At 42.2% G+C, this 20,414-nt stretch overlaps 1 protein-coding gene across 3 annotated transcripts in view; it reads left to right on the forward strand.

The window, feature by feature from the left end:
- Window positions 1-20,414, forward strand: part of FMN1 (formin 1) — a 445,090-nt gene that overhangs the window by 340,427 nt on the left and 84,249 nt on the right. For all 3 annotated transcript variants that reach the window (XM_077263405.1, XM_077263415.1, XM_077263424.1), the window contains one exon: window positions 10,952-11,039. In XM_077263405.1, the coding sequence (XP_077119520.1) occupies window positions 10,952-11,039 (88 nt within the window). The remainder of the gene's footprint in view (window positions 1-10,951; window positions 11,040-20,414) is intronic.

The raw sequence follows: 20,414 nt of genomic DNA on the forward strand, positions 1-20,414 counted from the left end.
TCAGCAGTTACAATGTTGCAGATCAATACTGTACTCTTATGTTACTTGGCCACAAGTTACCATGTAGAACTCCCAAAAAATTGGAGAAATTAGTTTTGGTTAAAACAAAGCAAAAAATATCCCTTGCCGAACTATGCTGGAAATCTTCACCAAATCATGGTGAAATTGTGGCAAAATCTTTAGCAAAATGTTGTGACAAAACAGAATTGAGAGAAAGAGGGAAAAAATAAGCAATTTTTGAACCCAATCAACTTTAGGAATGAAATTCAGAGACTTGAAGTTGAAAGTGAAGAAACAAATTTCAAGATATTTAAGTGAAAAGAATTTGAAATGTTCTTGTGAGTCTCATTCTGGTAATGCTTAATTTGTGCAGTATTCTATTGCCATTGTTTGTAGGTAAATCTCCCTTAGAAACTTAAGTAAACCTTACAGAAAATGATGTAAGCTGGTTAAAATTTAGACAAGACCGGACACCGAAGATTAGATGGCTCAATCTTCCACCACCCACGCCCTCTACATCATCCTAATATGCCGGTTTCATCATCTACAGCAGAAAAGCAGAATTTCTGATGTCTATTTTCTTTGGAGATGTGTCTTGCATCCTTGATGAGAGGAATAACAATAGATTTCAATCATGCAATTATATCCCACATGTAGAAGTTGAATGCCAAGTTTATGGTAACTTGTGTAAACTATTTTTTTTTTTTTTAGTACGGTTTTAGCCAGTATGACATACTCTTTTCTCATACTCAATAATTTCACAATTCATTTGAAATTTTGCCCCAATATATTGCCAGATGCAAGAAACATTTTACCATTTTTAAACTACAAAAAACACTAATAAATGATTCAGAGCATAAGATGATATACATGCAATTTGTAAGAGCACGTTCACACGGTGTCTGTGTAACTAAGACATGGAGAAGGACTTGGATATCCTAGTTTATGATAAACTTACCTGGAGCAGCCTGTGCTAGGCAGTGGCTGCAAAGGCAAACAGGATCATGGGGTGCGTTAAAAGAGGTCTGGATACACATGATGAGAGCATTATACTGCCTCTGTACAAATCTCTGGTTAGGCCGCACATGGAGTACTATGTACAGTTTTGGGCACCGGTGCTTAGGAAGGATATAATGGAACTAGTGCAAGTATAAAGGAGGGCAACAAAATTAATAAAGGGGATGAGGGAACTACAATACCCAGAGAGATTAGCAAAATTAGGATTATTTAGTGTAGAAAAAAGATGGCTGAGGGGGCGATATAATGATCATGTATAAGTATGTAAGGGGACAATACAAATATCTCTCCGAGGATCTGTTTATACCAAGGAAGGTGACGGTCACAAGGGGACATTCTGTGCGTCTGGAGGAGAGAAGGTTTTTCCACCAACATAGAAGAGGATTCTTTACTGTTAGGGCAGTGAGAATCTGGAATTCCCTTGCCTGAGGAGGTGGTGATGGCAAACTCCGTCGAGGGGTTCGAGAGCCCTGGATGTCTTCCTGGAGCGTAACAATGTTGTATCTTACAGTTATTAGGTTCTTTAGAAGGACGTAGATCTGGGAATTTATCCTGACGGACTTGCTAACTGTTATGTTACTTTGTTACTATATTACCATTTCAGAGACAAAACCCAAGAAAAAAACAAAATTAGCATATACCCTCTAGTAAGTAAATAGTAATAGTACATGTAAATAATCTAGGATATTTTAGTTAAGACTATTTTGATCAAAAAGAGTAAAAGCCATGTCGCCACAACTAGGTGTGTCCAATTGGGACGGTTCATCCTTATCAGATGCAACTTGTCACAGTGGGATGGCTTTTACACTTTTTAATCAAAGTAGTATTAGCTAAGAACCTTAGGTTATTTACATCTACAATTACTATTTAATTACTACAGGGTATATGTTAATTTTATTTTGTTTTTCTTTGGTTTTAACATTTTACATCTATCCTACCTAGTTTTAAATATATCCATTTTTTTAGCCAGAATAAAAAAAAACAGCAAATGTTTTTTGTTTTTTTTTAAACATAGAAGTCTATGGCAAATGGATTATAATAGATGGTTCTGTTATGTCATTCATGAACAGCCAATGTTTTAAAGCACTGTGCTTAGGAGTCGGACATTAAGGCCGGCGTCACACTGGCGAGTTTTACGGACGTATGAGCACAGAAAATACATCCGTAAAATACGCATAACACACGGCACAATGATTCCCTATGTCCCAGCTCCTATCAGCCGTATTTTACTGATCTGTATTATACTGTCCTCTACGGCCGTACAAAATCGCAGCATGCTGCGTTTGTCAGCGTATTGCGCAAATATATCGCCAATGAAATTCTATGGGGGTGAGAAAAATACGGATTCCACACGGACCAGCAGTGTGACTTGCGAGAAATACGCAGCGGTGTTAGTGAAAAGTCTGTAATTCAATTGCCGGCTTCTCATTTCTCCTGCCTAAACCCGACATGATATGAGACATGGTTTACATACAGTAAACCATCTCATATCCCCTTTTTTTTGCATATTCTACACTACTAATGTTAGTAGTGTGTTTGTGCAAAATTTGTGTGCTGTAGCTGCTAAAATAAAGGGTTAAATCGCGGAAAAAATTGGCGTGGGCTCCCGCGCAATTTTCTCCGCCACAGTGGTAAAGCCAGTGACTGAGGGCAGATATTAATAGCCAGGAGAGGGTCCATGGTTATTGGCCCCCCCGTGGCTAAAAACATCTGCCCCCAGCCACCCCAGAAAAGGCACATCTGGAAGATGCGGGAGCCCACGCCAATTTTTTCCGCGATTTAACCCTTTATTTTAGCAGCTACAGCGCACAAATTTTGCACATACACACTACTAACATTAGTAGTGTGGAATATGCAAAAAAAGGGGGATATGAGATGGTTTACTGTATGTAAACCATGTCTCATATCCTGTCGGGTTTGTGAAGGAGAAATGAGAAGCCGGCAATTGAATTACCGGCTTTTAACATATATCGCGCTGAATTAAATATAAATACAGAATATATATATATATATATATATATATATATATATATATATATATATATATATATATATATATATATATATATATATATATATATATATAATATATGTTTTAACGAACATTTGAGCACATAAATCCATTAGATGTCGGTTTTGCAAGCCTGCGAGAAAATATCGCAGTACGGATGCCATACGGATTACATACGGAGGATGCCATGCGCAAAATACGCTGACACACCCTGCCTACGGATCACTATTTTGGGAACATTTCTCCGTATTACGGCCGTATTACGGCCGTAAAAAACGGACCGTATTGTCTTACGCTGAGTGTGACGCCGGCCTAAGGGTGTTGCAAACTGAAAACTGATGAGCATTAGCTAGCCACTTGTAAGATTGAAGGCCAGTGATCTGCATTCTGTGGTTCCTGGAATTACAATTTCCGCATATAAGAGCATGTTTTCTTTTGTGTTATTCTGATGGGTGATCCTGAGGTTTGACTTTACCTTGTAATCAGAGATAAAACATCAAACAAAATGTAGTATATATGGACCTTAGGTAACTGCTTCTGGCTTCTATTTCAACAGCCAGACTGCTCTTTAATGCAATGACCTTGTAGTTTAATGTCAACCTGAACTTTCGTATAATTAGGATAATCTTCCATTACACTTCAGTTGTGTATGGATTTTCTGTTTTTCAGTTAAAGCAAAAAACCCAATAAGCACCTTGGAGCTATGGCAAATTTCACATATTTAGCATACACAGTTAAAGTACGTACCACAAAACCCAGACCGGCCACAGGTCTGCTTACCCCCATCTTAACAGCCTCGTAGGCATATATGCAGGAGCACATAAAATAAATAGGAATAGTCTTATGAAGGGCAACAGCTAGTAGTGTGGGTTTCTTCCTTTAGTCGAGTGTTCACGGAAACCTTGAGTCAGCATGTCAGCCGGCGCTGCTGGTGAAGGTGCATTTGGCATTGGTGTTTTTTTTTTTTTTTCTTTTCACGATAAATTGGCATTTTGGAAGATCACAGTTGAACCATTGATGAACTCATGGCTGTCACAATTGTTTTGTTTAGGAATCCTCTAGTGTCTAGTGCTAGAGGCGCCCTAGCTATTTCTGCTCCTCCACGTACCTTGCTGAGCTCCTGAATCTGGCTTTAATCTGTTCTGTCCCCTGCCCAGGGAACTTGGAGTGGGGAGTGGAAGTGTATGTAGATAAACAAACAAGACTAACAAGGGAAATACGTACAGGGATATTGGAAAATACCAGTCACACAAATAGGTACTCACAAGCAATAGAGTGGAACACCGGGAAGTGAACGAGAGAAAAAATATACAAATAGGAGAGGATGGGAGTTTGCGCACAACTGAATAACAAAGCAACAGTGTTTAGATAAACACTCCAAATGGCACCTCAAACAACCAACTCCAGCTCCAGAGCCAAGCAGCATGAAACCAACACTGGCATCCTTGATAGCCAGAGGCGAGTATATATAGCAAAGGGGAGTGGCCAACACTGAACAGCTGAGTACATAACTCAGGAAAGCATCGGAAGCTCTCAACTGAACAAATTAACCCTTGCACTGCTAGAAGAAACTTGCACCTTTTAATATGATGGTGAGGTGCTTCTAATCAGGGTGGGAAATCGAATGCTGCAGTCTTCAGGCAGCTCTCTGTTGAGGTAAACCTGTGACAATGGCATTGTCTGCGATTGTATGGAGGTTCTCTAAGTACATTTTAATGAGGGAATTGAGCCTGAAACAAGTTGACCTAAATTTATACACCTTATCAGAGAGATAATTGCTTGGCATTCAAAGTGAGAGTAATTTGAAGGAGACCAGATCCACAAATATATTCCGTATATACATACATACACACACTATGCTGTTTTTATAAATGAATTCCGGTTTCTTTTGGGTTCCCCTTTGTAAAAACCGTTTCAGATGCTTTTTTTCCCCCACAATGAAAACAAAATTTCATAGTCGCACGTTGTTCGCAGGGCTGTGGAGTCTGTAAGCCAAACCTCAATTTCCTTGACACCCGACTGCAACTCCACAGCACGGACTCTCTGCAGCACAAATTAATCTTAACTAAAAGCCGAGGTCCTTAGATCAGGAACAAAACAGACATTTATAAGATACTTCATAACTTTTTCAAATTCTTATGAGACGATTCAGCATGTCCTGCATTGTACTACTGTACCCAATTTATTATATATTTTTGGAGTTAGTCCATTTTACACTGACTCCGACTCCACCAAAATGGACACCGACTCCGACTCAGACTGGTTGTTCATGTGAATTTGACATCATAAAATAGGAGATAGATTGACCAACTCGTTGAAAAAAAATCCCTTGAGCCAGACTCAACCTTTTTCGTTAGCATCGGCTGACAAACTGACTCTGAACATTCACCTTGCAGTGGAAGCCTGTACTAAAAGTGACACAACCTCAAGAAGATAATTCCTTTTGCTTTTGGGTACCCCTTGTATGAAGCTGAGGAGTTTGGATTGGGAGACCAGGGGCTGGTTTGAACTTGTTGGTCTGTAGTCTGACCCCTGATGTCTCTCATGCAAAATTGAATTGAGGTATCCACATCCTAAATTTAGTTAAGCTTTAGCATGTTGTTCAGTGTTCTGATTGCTGCAGTATTTTGCTATAGTTATAGATTATAGTGCCCTTTTGTGGACAGCATTATTGTTCAATTTTCAGGTAGTGCTTGATAAGACAGAGCCTTTGAGGGTGGTTCTGATCAGTCTACTGAGTGTTATTGACTTGGTCTTTCTCTCAGAGGGCCAAATCTCACAAGTAATTGTGACCATGTGTATTTGTGTTGAGACCTGAACTTCTTGGCTGAGCATTATGTGGACTTCTCAAATATTTAGAATAAAAGGATTTTGGGTGTGGGGTGTTTATCGCTGAGATTTTTTTCTTCCTTTCTTTTGGGCTGAATATTCCTGGATCTGTTGAAGATGTTTACCCATTCATTGCTGGCAAAACCAGTTATATTTGATACTTGTTTTTTGTTTTCTTCTGTGATTAGCAGTGTTAAGGAAGCCCACTCTATGTAGCCACTGGCACACAAGCTTTTGCTCTTTACATAACTACTATTACTCGTAACGATCACAAGAAGTTTGTTTATAGCCTGTGACTGTGATCACATAAGAGGTATTCTGTTTGAGTTATGTTTTCTTTTGCCATTATATGTGTGTATGTGTATATAGATATATGTGCATACAGCGTCAGACTGGAGCACTTTGGGCCCACCAGAGAAAATAATTTTTGGGGCCCACTATGTAGCTACATACAAATATATACAAGACCACCAATTGTGCCATAAAACACGCTAATATCAGGGTATAATATAAGGTAGTACACATCTTAATGATATAGCAGGGGTTGGGGTAGCCCCCCTCATAGGTTATGTAGCCCCCCTCATAGAGTATAATGCCACCCACCTCATAGGGTATAATGTAGCCCCATCATAGAGTATAATACAGCCCCCTCATATAGTATAATACGGCCCACCTCCCCATAGAATATAATGTAGCCCCCTATAGAATATAATACAGCCCTCCCCCATAGAATATAACGTAGCCCCCTCATAGAGTATAATACAGCCCACCTCATAGGGTATAATGCAGCCCCCTCATATAGTATAATACAGCCCTCCCCCATAGAATATAATGTAGCCCCCTATAGAATATAATACACCTCCCCCATAGAATATAATGTAGCCTCCTATGGAATATAGTTCAGCCCACCTCATAGAATATATTGTAGCCCCCTCATGGAGTATAATGCAGCCCCACACATAGAATATATGTTACATGTAACATGAAAGATGAGAAAAACAAGTTAGATTATACTCACCCAGGGGCGGTCCCGGTTCGGGTCCAATGGGTGTCGCGGTGCGGGTCCAGCGCCTCCCATCTTCATACGATGACGTCCTCTTGTCTTCCTGTTGCGGCTCCTGCGCAGGCGTACTGATTTGCCCTGTAGAGGGTAGATTAAAGTACTGCAGTGCACAGGTACTGGGCCTCTCTGACCTTTCCCGGCGCCTGCGCACTGCAGTACTCTACGCTGCCCTCAACAGGGCAAATCAGTACGCCTGCGCAGGATCCGCAACAGGAAGAAAAGAGGACATCATCGTATGAAGATAGGAGGTGCTGGACCCGGACCGCCCCTGGGTGAGTATAATCTAACTTGTATTTCTCATTTTGCAGGTTACATAGGGGGCTTATCAACAGCATTACAGAATGCTGTAGATAAGCCCCTGATGGCGGTGGCTGCAGCTTATAGCTGAAAAATGGGGTGACAGATTCCCTTTAATGACAACACATTTAGGCAGATTAGGGACCTCAATTTTTGGACCATAAAGCAATTTTTAACATTAATATAATAAAAGTAAAATTTTAGGGCTTGATAGTGAGCATTTATTTGGGGTTCTCCCCAATTTGTTGTTAATGCACCTCTCCAAGCCTTTTTCTATCCTCAAATTTGGAGTTTGTCATCTAAGAAAAATGGACATGTCTCCGTGAATTTTGCACAGCCACACGGTCTGTGAAAATCAGAGACGTGAACAACCCCACAGGCTATAATGGATGTAGAAAAAAAAATAGGGACCTGTTATATCTGAGAAAACCACAGACAGAACATGTACGTGCAACATGGATGTCTGAATGAGGTCTAAACACTGATGCTGCAGTTCATCACTTACACCCCTGCAGCTGATGCCGATACAATAAAGGAGCCATCTGCTCATCACACAGTGATTGGCTATTCATGGGATAAGTCATCAATATTAGATTGTGTGTGGTCGGGTCCCAGCTGTTGGCGGCAATATTATTATTATTATTTATTTATATAGCACCATTAATTCCATGGTGCTGTACATGAGAAAGGGGTTACATACAGAGTTATATATATAATTTACAGTAAACAGGTTTACAGTAACACACTGGTACAGAGGGGAGAGGACCCTGTCCTTGCGGACTTACATTCTATGGGATAGTGGGGAAGAGACAGAAGGTAGGGGTGAGGCGGTGGCGGCTCTGGCGGTGGTGAGGCGGCGGCTCGGTTATTGTAGGCTGTAGGCTTTCCTGAAGAGATGGGTTTTCAGGTTCCGTCTGAAGGATCCGGGGGTGGTGGATAATTGGACGTGTTGAGGCATGGAATTCCAGAGGATGGAATATGTAAACACTTTCCATAGAGCAGCAGAGTGTGAGAGCTGCTGTGTAGCAGGCGCAACCGGGTACTGCAGAATAGCTGCATCTATAAAAAGAGGTGGTGCGCAGCACCATTCAATGGAACGACTATTGCAGCTACATTCATCATTATATATGATCAGTGGGGTGTGGGCTGGATGTTGGACCCCAATAATCTCATTATTATAATTGGACCCGTGGATAGGTTATCAATCAAGTTTTGACTGTCCAACACCAATAAATTATACAATTTCTCACATAGAAGTTAGATAGGGAACACAAACACCCTTTGGAATACTTTCCATTGAATCCATGGCAATTTTGCAGATCTGGGAGCGATGGGACAAAGCTTCCTGGCCACCTGTTCTGCTTATCTGAGAGAGGGGTGAAGGATTTATGGCTCGCTCACTCTGTCTGAGCATAGCTCTCCTCAGGGCACTGCAGTGTACTGAGGTGTGGCCTGACACAGGAGAGGCAGAAACAAAGAAGGTCTCCCTATAGCAGGTCAGTGTGGAGCAGATCTGTCCTCTCTCACTGCTAGTGAGGCTAGTAATGGCTGCACAGGCACCGGGCTGCTCTCCAGCAGTAACATACGTTAATAACTGAATCAGCCTCTCACCACTGACAGCAGTCTCCCTGCCTGTGCCGCCATTACTAGCACTGAAAGCAGTGGAGATATAGTAACACTTAAAGGGAACCTGTCACCCCCTCAGGCGTTTGTAACTAAAAGAGCCAATGGTGCAGCACTAATGCTGCATTCTGACAAGGTGGCTCTTTTAGTTATGCTCCCTGCACACGCTGAAATAAACGCTTATAAAATGTGCCCCCTCATACCGTGAAATCGTCCTGGAGGCAGGTCTTTCCCCCCTAATCAGACACAGCATAGCTGTCACTCTGGGCACCACCTCCTCTTGCTTCATTAGCGTTCCCGGCACCTGCACTGTAAGTTCGAAGGGCAGCGCAACTGCGCATGCCCGGAAAAAAAATACTTACAGCGCAGGCATCACACTTGCAGAAGGTCAGAACAGCCAAAAGGGCTCTACTAAGTATTAGGCCGGGCTCACAATTGCATGTGAAAGGCGAGAAACTCGCTAATCAATTCCGCCGCCAGCAGTTGACCGGAGCGTTCAGCTGCATAGAAATACATGCGGCCACACGCTCCGAGTGCCCGCGGCAGTGCCAGATATTGATGCAAAAGACTCGCGCAAATTTCTCGCATTGCACACGCAAGTGTGACCCCGGCCTTAAACTTAAGGGATTTGCTGCATGCTATGTATGTGTATGTAAGTGCACAGGCACAATGCCACTATAGTACACAAACCACTGCGAGGTAAGGCTACTTTCACACTAGCGTCGTACTCGGCCCGTCGCAGTGCGTCGGGCCGACGTACTGACGCTAGCGTTCTTAGCGCTGCACAACGGGTGCAGCGGATGCAGATTTTCAGCGCATCCGCTGCCCCATTGTGAGGTGTGGGGAGGTGGGGGTGAGTTTCCGACGGAGCAAAAAACGTTGCAAGCAACGTTTTTTGCTCCCGACGGTCCGCCACAACACGACGCAACCGTCGCACGACGGTTGTGACGTGTGTCAATACGTCGCAAATGCGTCGCTAATGTTAGTCAATGGGGAAAAAACGCATCCTGCAAGCACTTTTGCAGGATGCGTTTTTTCGCCAAAACGACGCATTGCGACGCATTGCAAAAAACGCTAGTGTGAAAGTAGCCTTAGAGACATCAGTTTCTGGAGAACAATGTACTCACGTGTTGCTTACCTCGCAGTACAGTGCTATTTCATGGTTTCCATTCTGTGATATTATTCTATTTGGTGCAATTCATTTTGACTGATTAAAGGTCTTATAGACAGACATACAATGTATATAACATTGGATTGCATACACACTAAAGTATTTTCAGTTTGAAGATGCATTTTTTGGAGTGCCTTGGGCTTTTCTAGTTTTCTAATAAGGGCTAAAGATGCATTGATGAAGGGGTGATTCGCCCCATATTGTAAATTGGTGTGAATAAAGGGGTGGGATTGTGGGAAAACTCTTTCACCTGGAGAGGTTGTGCACGGACAGGCACAACAATCCGTAGAGTGGATATGTGGATTATCAATTGGAAATGGTTGCTGCTCAACTCGCCAAACCCCGAGTCTCCAGACTCAAGTGAAGATTGTGGCTCAAGAAGGGAAAATGTGTTATCTTTGGATGGTGCCAAAATCCAGGTGAAAATGGTCCAAGAGTCTGTAAAACAAAATACGGTACTGTTATTGGAGTTGGTCTAACTCCTTCATCGGGTACAAGTTTGAAACTAGTACCAGGCTCATTCATCCCAGTGCCACTGTAAACAATGAAGAACTGTACTCTATCCTTGCAGTTCCAATAACTGCGGCGTCATATGTAGTTCTGCACTGCCTTTTTCCCACATTTTTTACTGAATGATGCAAACAGATCTTGTCCATGTCATGTTGTAGAAAATACTCAGAAGTTATTGTCTCTACCTAACATTTTTGTGTAAATGTGTGTGTGTGTATATGTATATAGATAGATAGATAGATAGATAAATATAGATAGATATATAGATATAAATTTGGAGTTTCTTTTTTTATTATTTATTTATATATTTTTTTCAGAGCTTGTCCCTATTGCTTGTTCTGTAGGTTGGGTTTTGGTGGTTTAGTATACATCTTTAAGAGGTCTACTACTTGACTGTTTCTTATGCTAAACACTTCGCTCTTAATTACAGATTATAAAACTGCTGGATGGAAAGAGATCACAGGCTGTAGGAATTTTAATATCCAGTTTACACCTTGACATGAAGGACATACAGCAAGGTAGGTGGTTTTTGAGGAAATCCTAATTTGTTTGTTATACTTGGCCCTCGATGGAGTGGAAGTAAAGACATAACTGTTGATTCTTTGTGGATTGATCCACTCATTACTAAGTTTCAGTCCAATTTCCTGAAATTCGCAGTTTCACACAGAATTGAATATTTTGAGATTAAATTCATAGTTTGTAAAATAGAAAACAAATTACCCTGCACCATTTCCCACACTGCTGAAGCATCAGAGTGTAGGCGAATATAATTTTGCAAATAAAGGAGAAAAAATTGGAGTTTGAAGGAAATCCCAAACACGCATTTCCCTTGTTAAATCCTTGCTTTAACACTCCTGTTTGATAAAGCAATGATTTAACAAGCACATTGCGCTTTAAGGTTTTTTTAATAGGTGCTTTCTGGGACCTCTTCTGCAAAATGGGTAAGAATTGGGAACTTTGAGACGAAATTCTGACACCTGGTTGGATATTGTTTTGAAGGATGATAAATACCACGGTGGATCGTACTCCCATTTGTCTCAGTTTTCCCCTCCTGTATTTATCCATCTCTGGGACTCGTTGCTTGTGGTTCTTTTTTCTCCTATTACCAACTGTTTGTCTATATTTTATATATAATCTTTTTTAACTTTTTCTATCAATAAAGAAGTTTTTAGCCCTTCAGACACCATTTTCTTTTCTTTTTTTTCTCTTGTTTTCAGGAGGGGCTTTGCTTAATTTTTCTAAACATTTTGCTGGTTTCTATGAGGCTGTAGATTCGGGTCAGGAGATTTGCGGTCAGTACGGGCATTACAGTCTGTGTATGGACTGTGAAATATGTCTTTCTAAACTCGGCCTGAGTCTCTCTTCTGTAGAATGTAAGCACTTCAGGTCCTTATTCTCTCTTGCCTGTAGAGTGTAATCTCTTATGGTTAGCAGCGTTTTTCTCTTTCCCTCGCGCTTGCGTTCTCTCTCCTCTTCCCCACATGTATTTTCCAATTACTTACAGTATTTAGATTCATGCAGTTTTATTTATGGTGAAATAAATTTGGGGAATGTTTTGGCAAAGTCGGCATCATCGAAGGATCAAAAGATCTTCTCTAATTGCTCTTGGTATGCCAACATTTCTCAAAAGTATCTGTCATTCTTACCCATGAGAATATGGGTATGTGTCACAAATAAATATTATCAATTCTGGTTTTCATTGCTGCAGATAAAGAATGGGGTCAAATATACAGAAATGATCAGATATGTTGGCTACACTCAGTAAGGATGATATAAAAAATAGATGGGTAACTTTACTGGGTTTCATTGAATTGACGCTATGAGCCTGGATAAATATAGTTGTACTTGCTCTTGGTTGCATCTGCCATAAGAAGCTCAAGATTATGTTCAGATGTTCTGCATTTGAAGTGTAGTAATCTGCAAAAAAAATACTTTTGGATAAGATTCTGAAAACCCTTTCCACATGCAATGTTTGACCGAACCACCGGAAGAACGGAAGATCCTCTGGTGGACCCGTCTCTGGCACTGCAGCATCTTAAAATGGCACTAGTAGTTTTTATGCTTTTACGTCTGGACTCCTAAAAGTGATTCAGCTAGTAAATCATATTGGGCTTTGTAGTCCTACTGTTTCTTCAACATCTGTTGACAGCATCTCTTTGCTCCGAGTCCTCACCATATGAACGTGTAAACTTTCTTCATGACTCTTTAACAGAGGTTTAAGAATTCTTCTTTTAACAAGGGACTAAACTTGCAATTTATTTTTTTTCAAGCCTTATAAATATATATGTATAAAAAAACTTGCAATTGGCCATATATTACACTGTTTTGCTGAGTGGTGCACTTGACTTTCTCCAGCAGTCCATTAGACAATAAATGGAGAGGAGGATAAGCATAGGCACCTCCATTCAATATTGGGATCAGTAAAAAAAAAAAAAAACATTCTCAGGATCCAGAGCCTTGGTTTTTAAATGGCTCCTTCATAAAGACACCATGTAAGTTCCTCTGGCCTATGCATCGGAGAGAACTTTCAATTCTGGGAATATCCATTTAATATATAGTTCTTACATATTCTTGAATTGGGGCTGTGTGGAATTATTTTTGGGATCATATACAAAAAAAAAACACACCCCATCTCCTGGCTAGATAGTTGAAATTACATCACTTTTACAAAGTCCTTTTGTTATATACAATAGCCTATATGAAATAAAGATAAAACTTTGACCTAAAGGTGAATTTAAATTGCACAATATTCATGTAGTATAAACAGGTTAACAATCGCCTGACAAATGAGAAAAACGTTTGTTCGTCGGGTGAAATTATCTTTTGTTTTGCCCAAAAGATTAACAACTGTGCTGCTGAGAAAAATGGTAGCTTATGCCAACTGGATGATCTATTACTAATCGATCTGTGCACATCTGAAGTGCAGTGTGTCTGTCTACTGTTTTTTTAATAACCTGTTTAAACATCTTATCGATCGGGAGTTATTTAGCACTGTGGCTCAGTAGTAGTAAATGAATGCTTCTTTACTATTGATGAGCGAACGTGCTTGGATAAGGTGTTATCTGAGCTTGCTCAGGTGCTAACCGAGCGACTTCGGCGTGCTCGTAAAATATGGTTGAGTCACCGACCCTGCATGTCTCGCTGCTGTTCGACAGCTGCCACACATGCAGGGATTTCCTGTTTGTTGGGTAATCCCTGCATGTTTTGTGGCTGTCGAACACCCCCGAGACATGCAGCCGCGGTGACTCGAACATATTTTAAAGCACGCCGAAGTCCCTCCTTTAGCACCCGAGCAAGCTCGAGTAACACCTTGTCATTACTAATCTTTACCTATGTGTATTACTAGACCATGATCTGCATTTGATTATATCTGAGCATTTGGATAACATTTTTGAGGTTTTCTACTATAGTTTGATGTAATATTCAGCTTTTTAGCTGCATATGACATGGGGAAGGTGTGTGTTGAGCGGCTCACCTAGTGGATTCAGACCCATCTGTATCCCATTACAACAGAAATGACCTCCGTCTTTGAAGTACAATACTAGTTAGTTCAAGGGCCACTTAGATGGAAGCATTACAGGGGCTTTGCTGTGTTTTACACAGTTTTTTCCCTCCAGTTGCTCCAGGAATTAGCACTCCCAGCTCCCCTGCCCCTTGCCCTCTTGCTGATCTTTATTAAGGCTTTAGCTAGTTTTTAATCAGTTTAACACTTTGTTGAGTTTCCACACATTGGCTCTGATTGTTACTTATGGGACCATAGGGGAGCATGCTGAGTCTCTTATTTGTCAAGTGTTGAATTTATAAATAGTGTATTGGCCAGATCTGAGTAAGAATAAATTTGCTTAGTGAAAATTGTGTTTTGTGTGATGTGATGATGTTGCTACAAATTTTAGAAAGGAAAAATTGCATTGTGTATTAAATTAAATTTAACCTGCAAAGAAACATAAAAATATTTAATGAAATGAAACAAAAACAGTTTAGACCGCACCAACGCCTCTATAAGTTAGCTGACACTGCTCACCTGCAGTGGAGGTCTAGTCTTTAGATTCCGGGTGCTGTAGCCGAATAAACAAATGGAATAATCCGAAGCAGAAGAGAAAAGAGGCAGCACTCACCGATCTTCCGAGACAGGTAAATTTATTACTCACAATAAAATCTGCACAGCCGGGGGTGCTGGGATTCTGAGTGCGGCAAGCCTGACGGCCGTTTCGCGCCTGACGGGCGCTTCTACGGGTCTACCCGTAGAAGCGCCTGTCAGGCGCGAAACGGCCGTCATCAGGCTTGCCGCACTCAGAATCCCAGCACCCCCGGCCGTGAAGATTTTATTGTGAGTAATAAATTTACTTGTCTCGGAAGATCGGTGAGTGCTGCCTCTTTTCTCTTCTGCTTCGGATAAAAATATTTAAAGTACCATTAAAGGTCATGCATACCTTTTTGACACATTTTAAATGTCAGAGTCAGGGGTGGATTAAGGGTAGCCAGGGCCCCGGGCTCTTCAGACACTGTGGGCCCCAATTTAGGTATATTTGGATTTATTTTAAAATTTTTAAAATGACCAATATCACATACAAGGAACAAATACCACCGCACCATGACCAGACCACAAATTACAACCACAGTGATCGAATAATATCACATACAAGGAACAAATACCACCGCACCATGTCAAGACCACATATTACCACCACTTGGTGACGAAATAGCACATACAAGGGACAAATACCGCAACACCATTTCCAGACCACATATTACCACCACATAGTGACTGAATACTACAATACTGATCAGTAATAAAAAAAAAAACAACACAATACTATCACCATAAGTGCCAGTATTCACAGGAGATCTGTACTTAGTATGCAGTGTCTGTGTAGAGGAAATACAGAGATCACTGGTGGTATTATACACAGGAGCTCTGTATATAATGTATAGGTAATACAGTGATCACTGGTGACATTGTACACAGGACCTCTGTATATAGTGTACAGTGTATAGTGTCAGTGTATAGGTAACACTGACTCACCAGTGACGTCTCTAGGTGAAGTCCTTCATCTTTCATCCAGCACAGACCGCCATCATTTCTTCCAGCCAGGACTCGTTTCTGCAGGAAATAACAGTTATCTCGAGCTCCGCTTGTAGAACACATTACTTAATTTTTCCCAAGTTCTACATTACACCACATGAAGAAAAAAAGGCGACAGTGTCACTCTGTACAGTAACAGGACCGCCCCCCCCATTTAAAACAGTATACTCAAAAAATAAAATAAATACATCACTGCAGTAATAATATCCCTTAATTAGCCCCTATGTCCAGCATTGCCCCCAGACAGTGTGTTCAACAATCTGCCCCAGTATGTCCAGCATATTACCCCCAGTGTGTCCAGCATATTACCCCCAGTGTGTCCAGCATATTACCCCCAGTGTGTCCAGCATATTACCCCCAGTGTGTCCAGCATATTACCCCCAGTGTGTCCAGCAATCTGCCCCAGTGTCTCCAGCATTGCCCCCAGTGTCTCCAGCATTGCCCCCAGTGTCTCCAGCATTGCCCCCAGTGTCTCCACCATTGCCCCCAGTGTCTCCACCATTGCCCCAGTGTGTCCAGCAATCATCTTCCCCAGTGTGCCCAGCAATCTGCCCCAGTGTCTCCAGCATTGCCCCCAGTGTCTCCAGCATATTGCCCTGGGCCCCCCGGATTGCCGTTCGCAAAAAAAAACAAAAAAAAACGAGTTCTCCTCACCTGTCCATGCTCCAGCGGTGAGCTCCCTCCAGCAGCGTGGACTCGCCGGCGACTGACAATGACGTCAGACGCCGGCGACGTGTGCGCTGCGCCTGCGGCCGACTTCAGCTGCCAGCCTCCAATTGGCTGGCGGGTGTTGTTATGCGGGCGTGCGCCTGCATGTCAATAGGAAACCGCCGCAGCGCTGGTAGGGGCCCAGTGAGCAGATGAGACAGGGCCCGATGCGGGCCCCCTCTCTCTGCCCACCGGGTCCGGGCCCATAAATGAAACATACGCCAGTCAGGGGGGCACGTGCAGTATATGCCCTGATGGCGGCGGCCGGCGGGCAATCTGTGCGGTTGCCCAGGGCCCCCCCCACACCACTGGGCCCTGGGCTACCGCCCAGATTGACCCTCTTATAATCCGCCCCTGGTCAGAGTTAAGAGTTGTTTTACATTTTAATTTTCAGCCATTCACTAATTTTCATAGCTGCTGATTTACTGTTACCAACCCTGGTACAACTGGATTTTCATGTTCCTCCCAGAATTACATGCTAGATGTTAATTTTTTTTCCTATACTGTTCTGTCGTTGTATATCAAACTACATAATGTAGTAGGGGATATTCACAATGATGTCAACTGCTTCTGTGGCCAAGTCTAGACTGTTGCAAGCGCTGCCATCAGTAGAGTACATCAAAGAGGTGAAAAATATAAGGGGTTGATGAGCGGTGCTGGTGAAGATGCCTAGAATGTAAAATAAAACATTTCAGCATTCAATTGGTGCCTTCATCAGGCTTGTGTACTATAGTATATAGCCTATAATAAAGGCTTCAATGTGATGCCAAAATGTATTGCCAGCCAGTAAATTAATTTTATATCACGTCCTCGGAACAGACTTAATCATCAGCAATGCTCATCAGCCCAATGTGTTTTTAACCTTTTTATACTGTACTATACTGTATAGCATGTTCTCTCTGCCCTCCCTAAATAAATGTATGCTCTTTTTACTTAAACACAACCTATGCCATATACATCCCCTACTCTCTCCTTGCTGCTGTGTTGAACATGGAGAGAAGGAAAAGAAACAAACATACCCAACACAGCCAAGAGCAATGTACTGTTAGCTCTGTGTAAGATGCAACAGCTCAGCCAGCTATGCAAAAGAGGTGCACAGGCTGTACAACTTTAAAATGATAGAACACTTTTATAAAGACCGTTTAAGAACATGCTTGTTTTTTGAATTTAGGAAAGAAAGAATATAAACAGCTCAAAAGTATTTATAGCATCCACAAAATTAAGCAATAGCTCAAGTTGTATGCCATATATGCACAAGATCACAAGCGTATGGATAGCATTGCAAAAATCAGGAGACAGCATTCTAGAGACTGACATACTTAAGTCCGCATAAACACCAGGGGCATAATTATTGCAGTCGCAGAGAGCACAGAAATGATGAGGCACGTGCGGGAGGGGAGCTGCCACTGCCGTCAGGAAATAATTCAGCTCCATGTGCATCCTAGGATGCACATTCAGCTGAAATGTATTGCTGCACAAATACCCACCGAGTCTCTACACTGCAATACACATTGCCGGCCAATACGAAGCTGACAACTGATGACTGCTTGGAAGTCACTGGCAGCGCATGGCAGTGACATCACACGCTCCTCGTCGCTTGCTGAAGCCAGCTGCCGTCTTCTGCATCTGCTATGGAAGAGGACACCACAGATCGATGGAGTGGGGGAAGGTGAAAAGAATTGTTTATTTTGTTAATATATTTTGGAAAAGATTTTCAAAACAAAAACATAATTACTGTAAAAAGCCAAGGATGGGAACATTGCACCAGGATTGGAGACCTATATTAATGGAAAGGGCTCAGGATGGGCCACACTGTACCAGGTTGGGAAGCATATATCACAGGAAGGGGCCAACGTGAGGATATTATTCCAGAAAAGAACCAGGTTTGGGGACATTATTACAGGATGGGGACATTGTTACATGATGGCAAGCATGGATGTCTAACACTGGTATTGTCGAGATATTGAGAGAATGAAAGGATAACCATGCCCAATCCCTTTTCCCTACAGTTAACCAACTAATGCTTGAAATTACCCCCAAGCTAAAACAGAGACTATTTCTTTGGAATGTTATAGGCCACAACAGCCTTTATTTAACAAAACAATAACACATTGAAATAAAAAAAATACATTATTCTTACTAGGAGGAGTCCTTGAAGCTCCCAAGAATCTGGTGATTAACAAAGCATAAAGTAAACACCAGTTTTACCAGTATACCACCAGTTTTACTCCCAGCCGTTACCACACTGGCTCGGGAGCACCAAAACCTCAAGGGTTCACTGTTCACAATAAAATTCTAGGGATTCCGACCAACCCTGCCAGAACTCTCCTCCACAATTCACAAGATCCAAACCATGTTGAATTCCAAAACAGAGGAACCATATGCCAATGGAGCCCCCAGACCAATTTCCACCAACTTTACGGACACCCCCCAACCACCACAATGAGTGCCATTGAACACCTCAAAGGCCCGAGACCCCCCCAAACCGAAATGCTATGGCCCTTTCTATGCCTTCCTGTAAACCGAGCACCCAAAAATCACTTCCCACCGCATTTAGATGAACCCCGTCAGACAACCAAAATTCACCTTCCCCTTTTTCTAATTCAAAATGCCTATGGCAACACCCCCATTTCTAGACACGAAAGACGAAACGGCCCTATTAACCTTTATCCTGGCCTTGCTGATTTTTACCAGTGACCCTCATGTGTCACCAATGTTTACGCAGAACTATTTCAGACCAAACAATAGTCATTCCTAGATACAAGAGCCACAACCATAACAAATCATGTTTAATATCTTTCACAAATTCTCTGAAAGGCCATACCCCCAAATCATTACCACCAACAAGCAGAACTAAAATGTCCGGAGCTCTGTCCAAGCGAACACTGTTATGTATCTCTCGTAAGATCCTATGCCAGGCCATCCCCCTAAAGCCGAGCCACTGGTCCACCGCCATTCTTCCGCACGTCCGTCTCACAAGCCTCCCCAATGGACATACGAATGGCTGAAAATCCACACCAATAACTGCAGAGAACCTGAAAAAAAACACAACATAAGGTTTTAAACAGGCCAAACAACACTTGATATGAAAGCACAATTTTGGACTGCCATCTGCCAATACGCTGAATAGCATCAATCAGCCACCAAGCCTCCCAACACCGCATATGTTGCAGCCCCAATCCTAAAAGAGTGAGGAGTAAAAGGAGATTCATCCAATCCCAACAAATTAACAGCCCTCCTAAAAACCACCGTAAACTGATAGCGAGATAAAAATGAACCATCCACATGACGCAACAAGGATCCTTCCCGATTGGGCTGGAGATTCCAAAAACACGTCAAACAATTTACCGGACACACAGCTGAACTGGCAACCGAGCCTACCTCTTCCTTCTTGATCGGACTTTGACTGACGTAACCAAAACTCAACTCGTCCGGATGACGACATATCTCTAGCCAAAATCTCCCATCACTTTCTTTCTAGGTGACAACAGTTCTCCAATTCTCAGTGCCCCAAAAAAAGCAAAAGAAAAAGCCAAGGTGAACAGGCAAAGTTCAAAATTCGACAAACAGAGATGTTAAAGCCCCTCCCAATCTTTCCAACAAACTAAACAATACAGGACGCCTCAAGTCCCCCTGACAATGCTTCCTATGAATCTTTGACTGCCTGTTTCACCAAAAAGATCTTGGACAAATCTTGCTGACCCCGTAACTTAAAAACAAAGGCCAGGGCTGCCATAACACGTGACACCTTTGCAAATGACCAACCCTCCAACACCCCTCGACTCAACTAGGACAGCAATGTTCCCACCTGCTTATCAACACCCAGCCCACTGCTAACACACCCTCCCAAGACAACCAAATCACTTGATAAGCCTCCCAGGTTCTGGGAGCCAACGTCTCCTTTATCAATGATTGAGCGTCACAGATACCACCTGGTAGAGTTCTGCAAGGCACGCCAAGCCGACGACCTCCGCCACTGCAGCAAACAACAAAAACTATTGAACTGCAAACGAGAAAGAGAGTGAGTATAATCTAACCTCTTTTTCTCTTCTTTCAGGTAACATCGGGGGCTTATCTACAGCATTACAGAATGCTGTAGATA

The sequence above is a fragment of the Ranitomeya variabilis genome, chromosome 1 (genome assembly GCF_051348905.1).
Source record: "Ranitomeya variabilis isolate aRanVar5 chromosome 1, aRanVar5.hap1, whole genome shotgun sequence".
Classification (NCBI taxonomy): Eukaryota; Metazoa; Chordata; class Amphibia; order Anura; family Dendrobatidae; genus Ranitomeya; species Ranitomeya variabilis.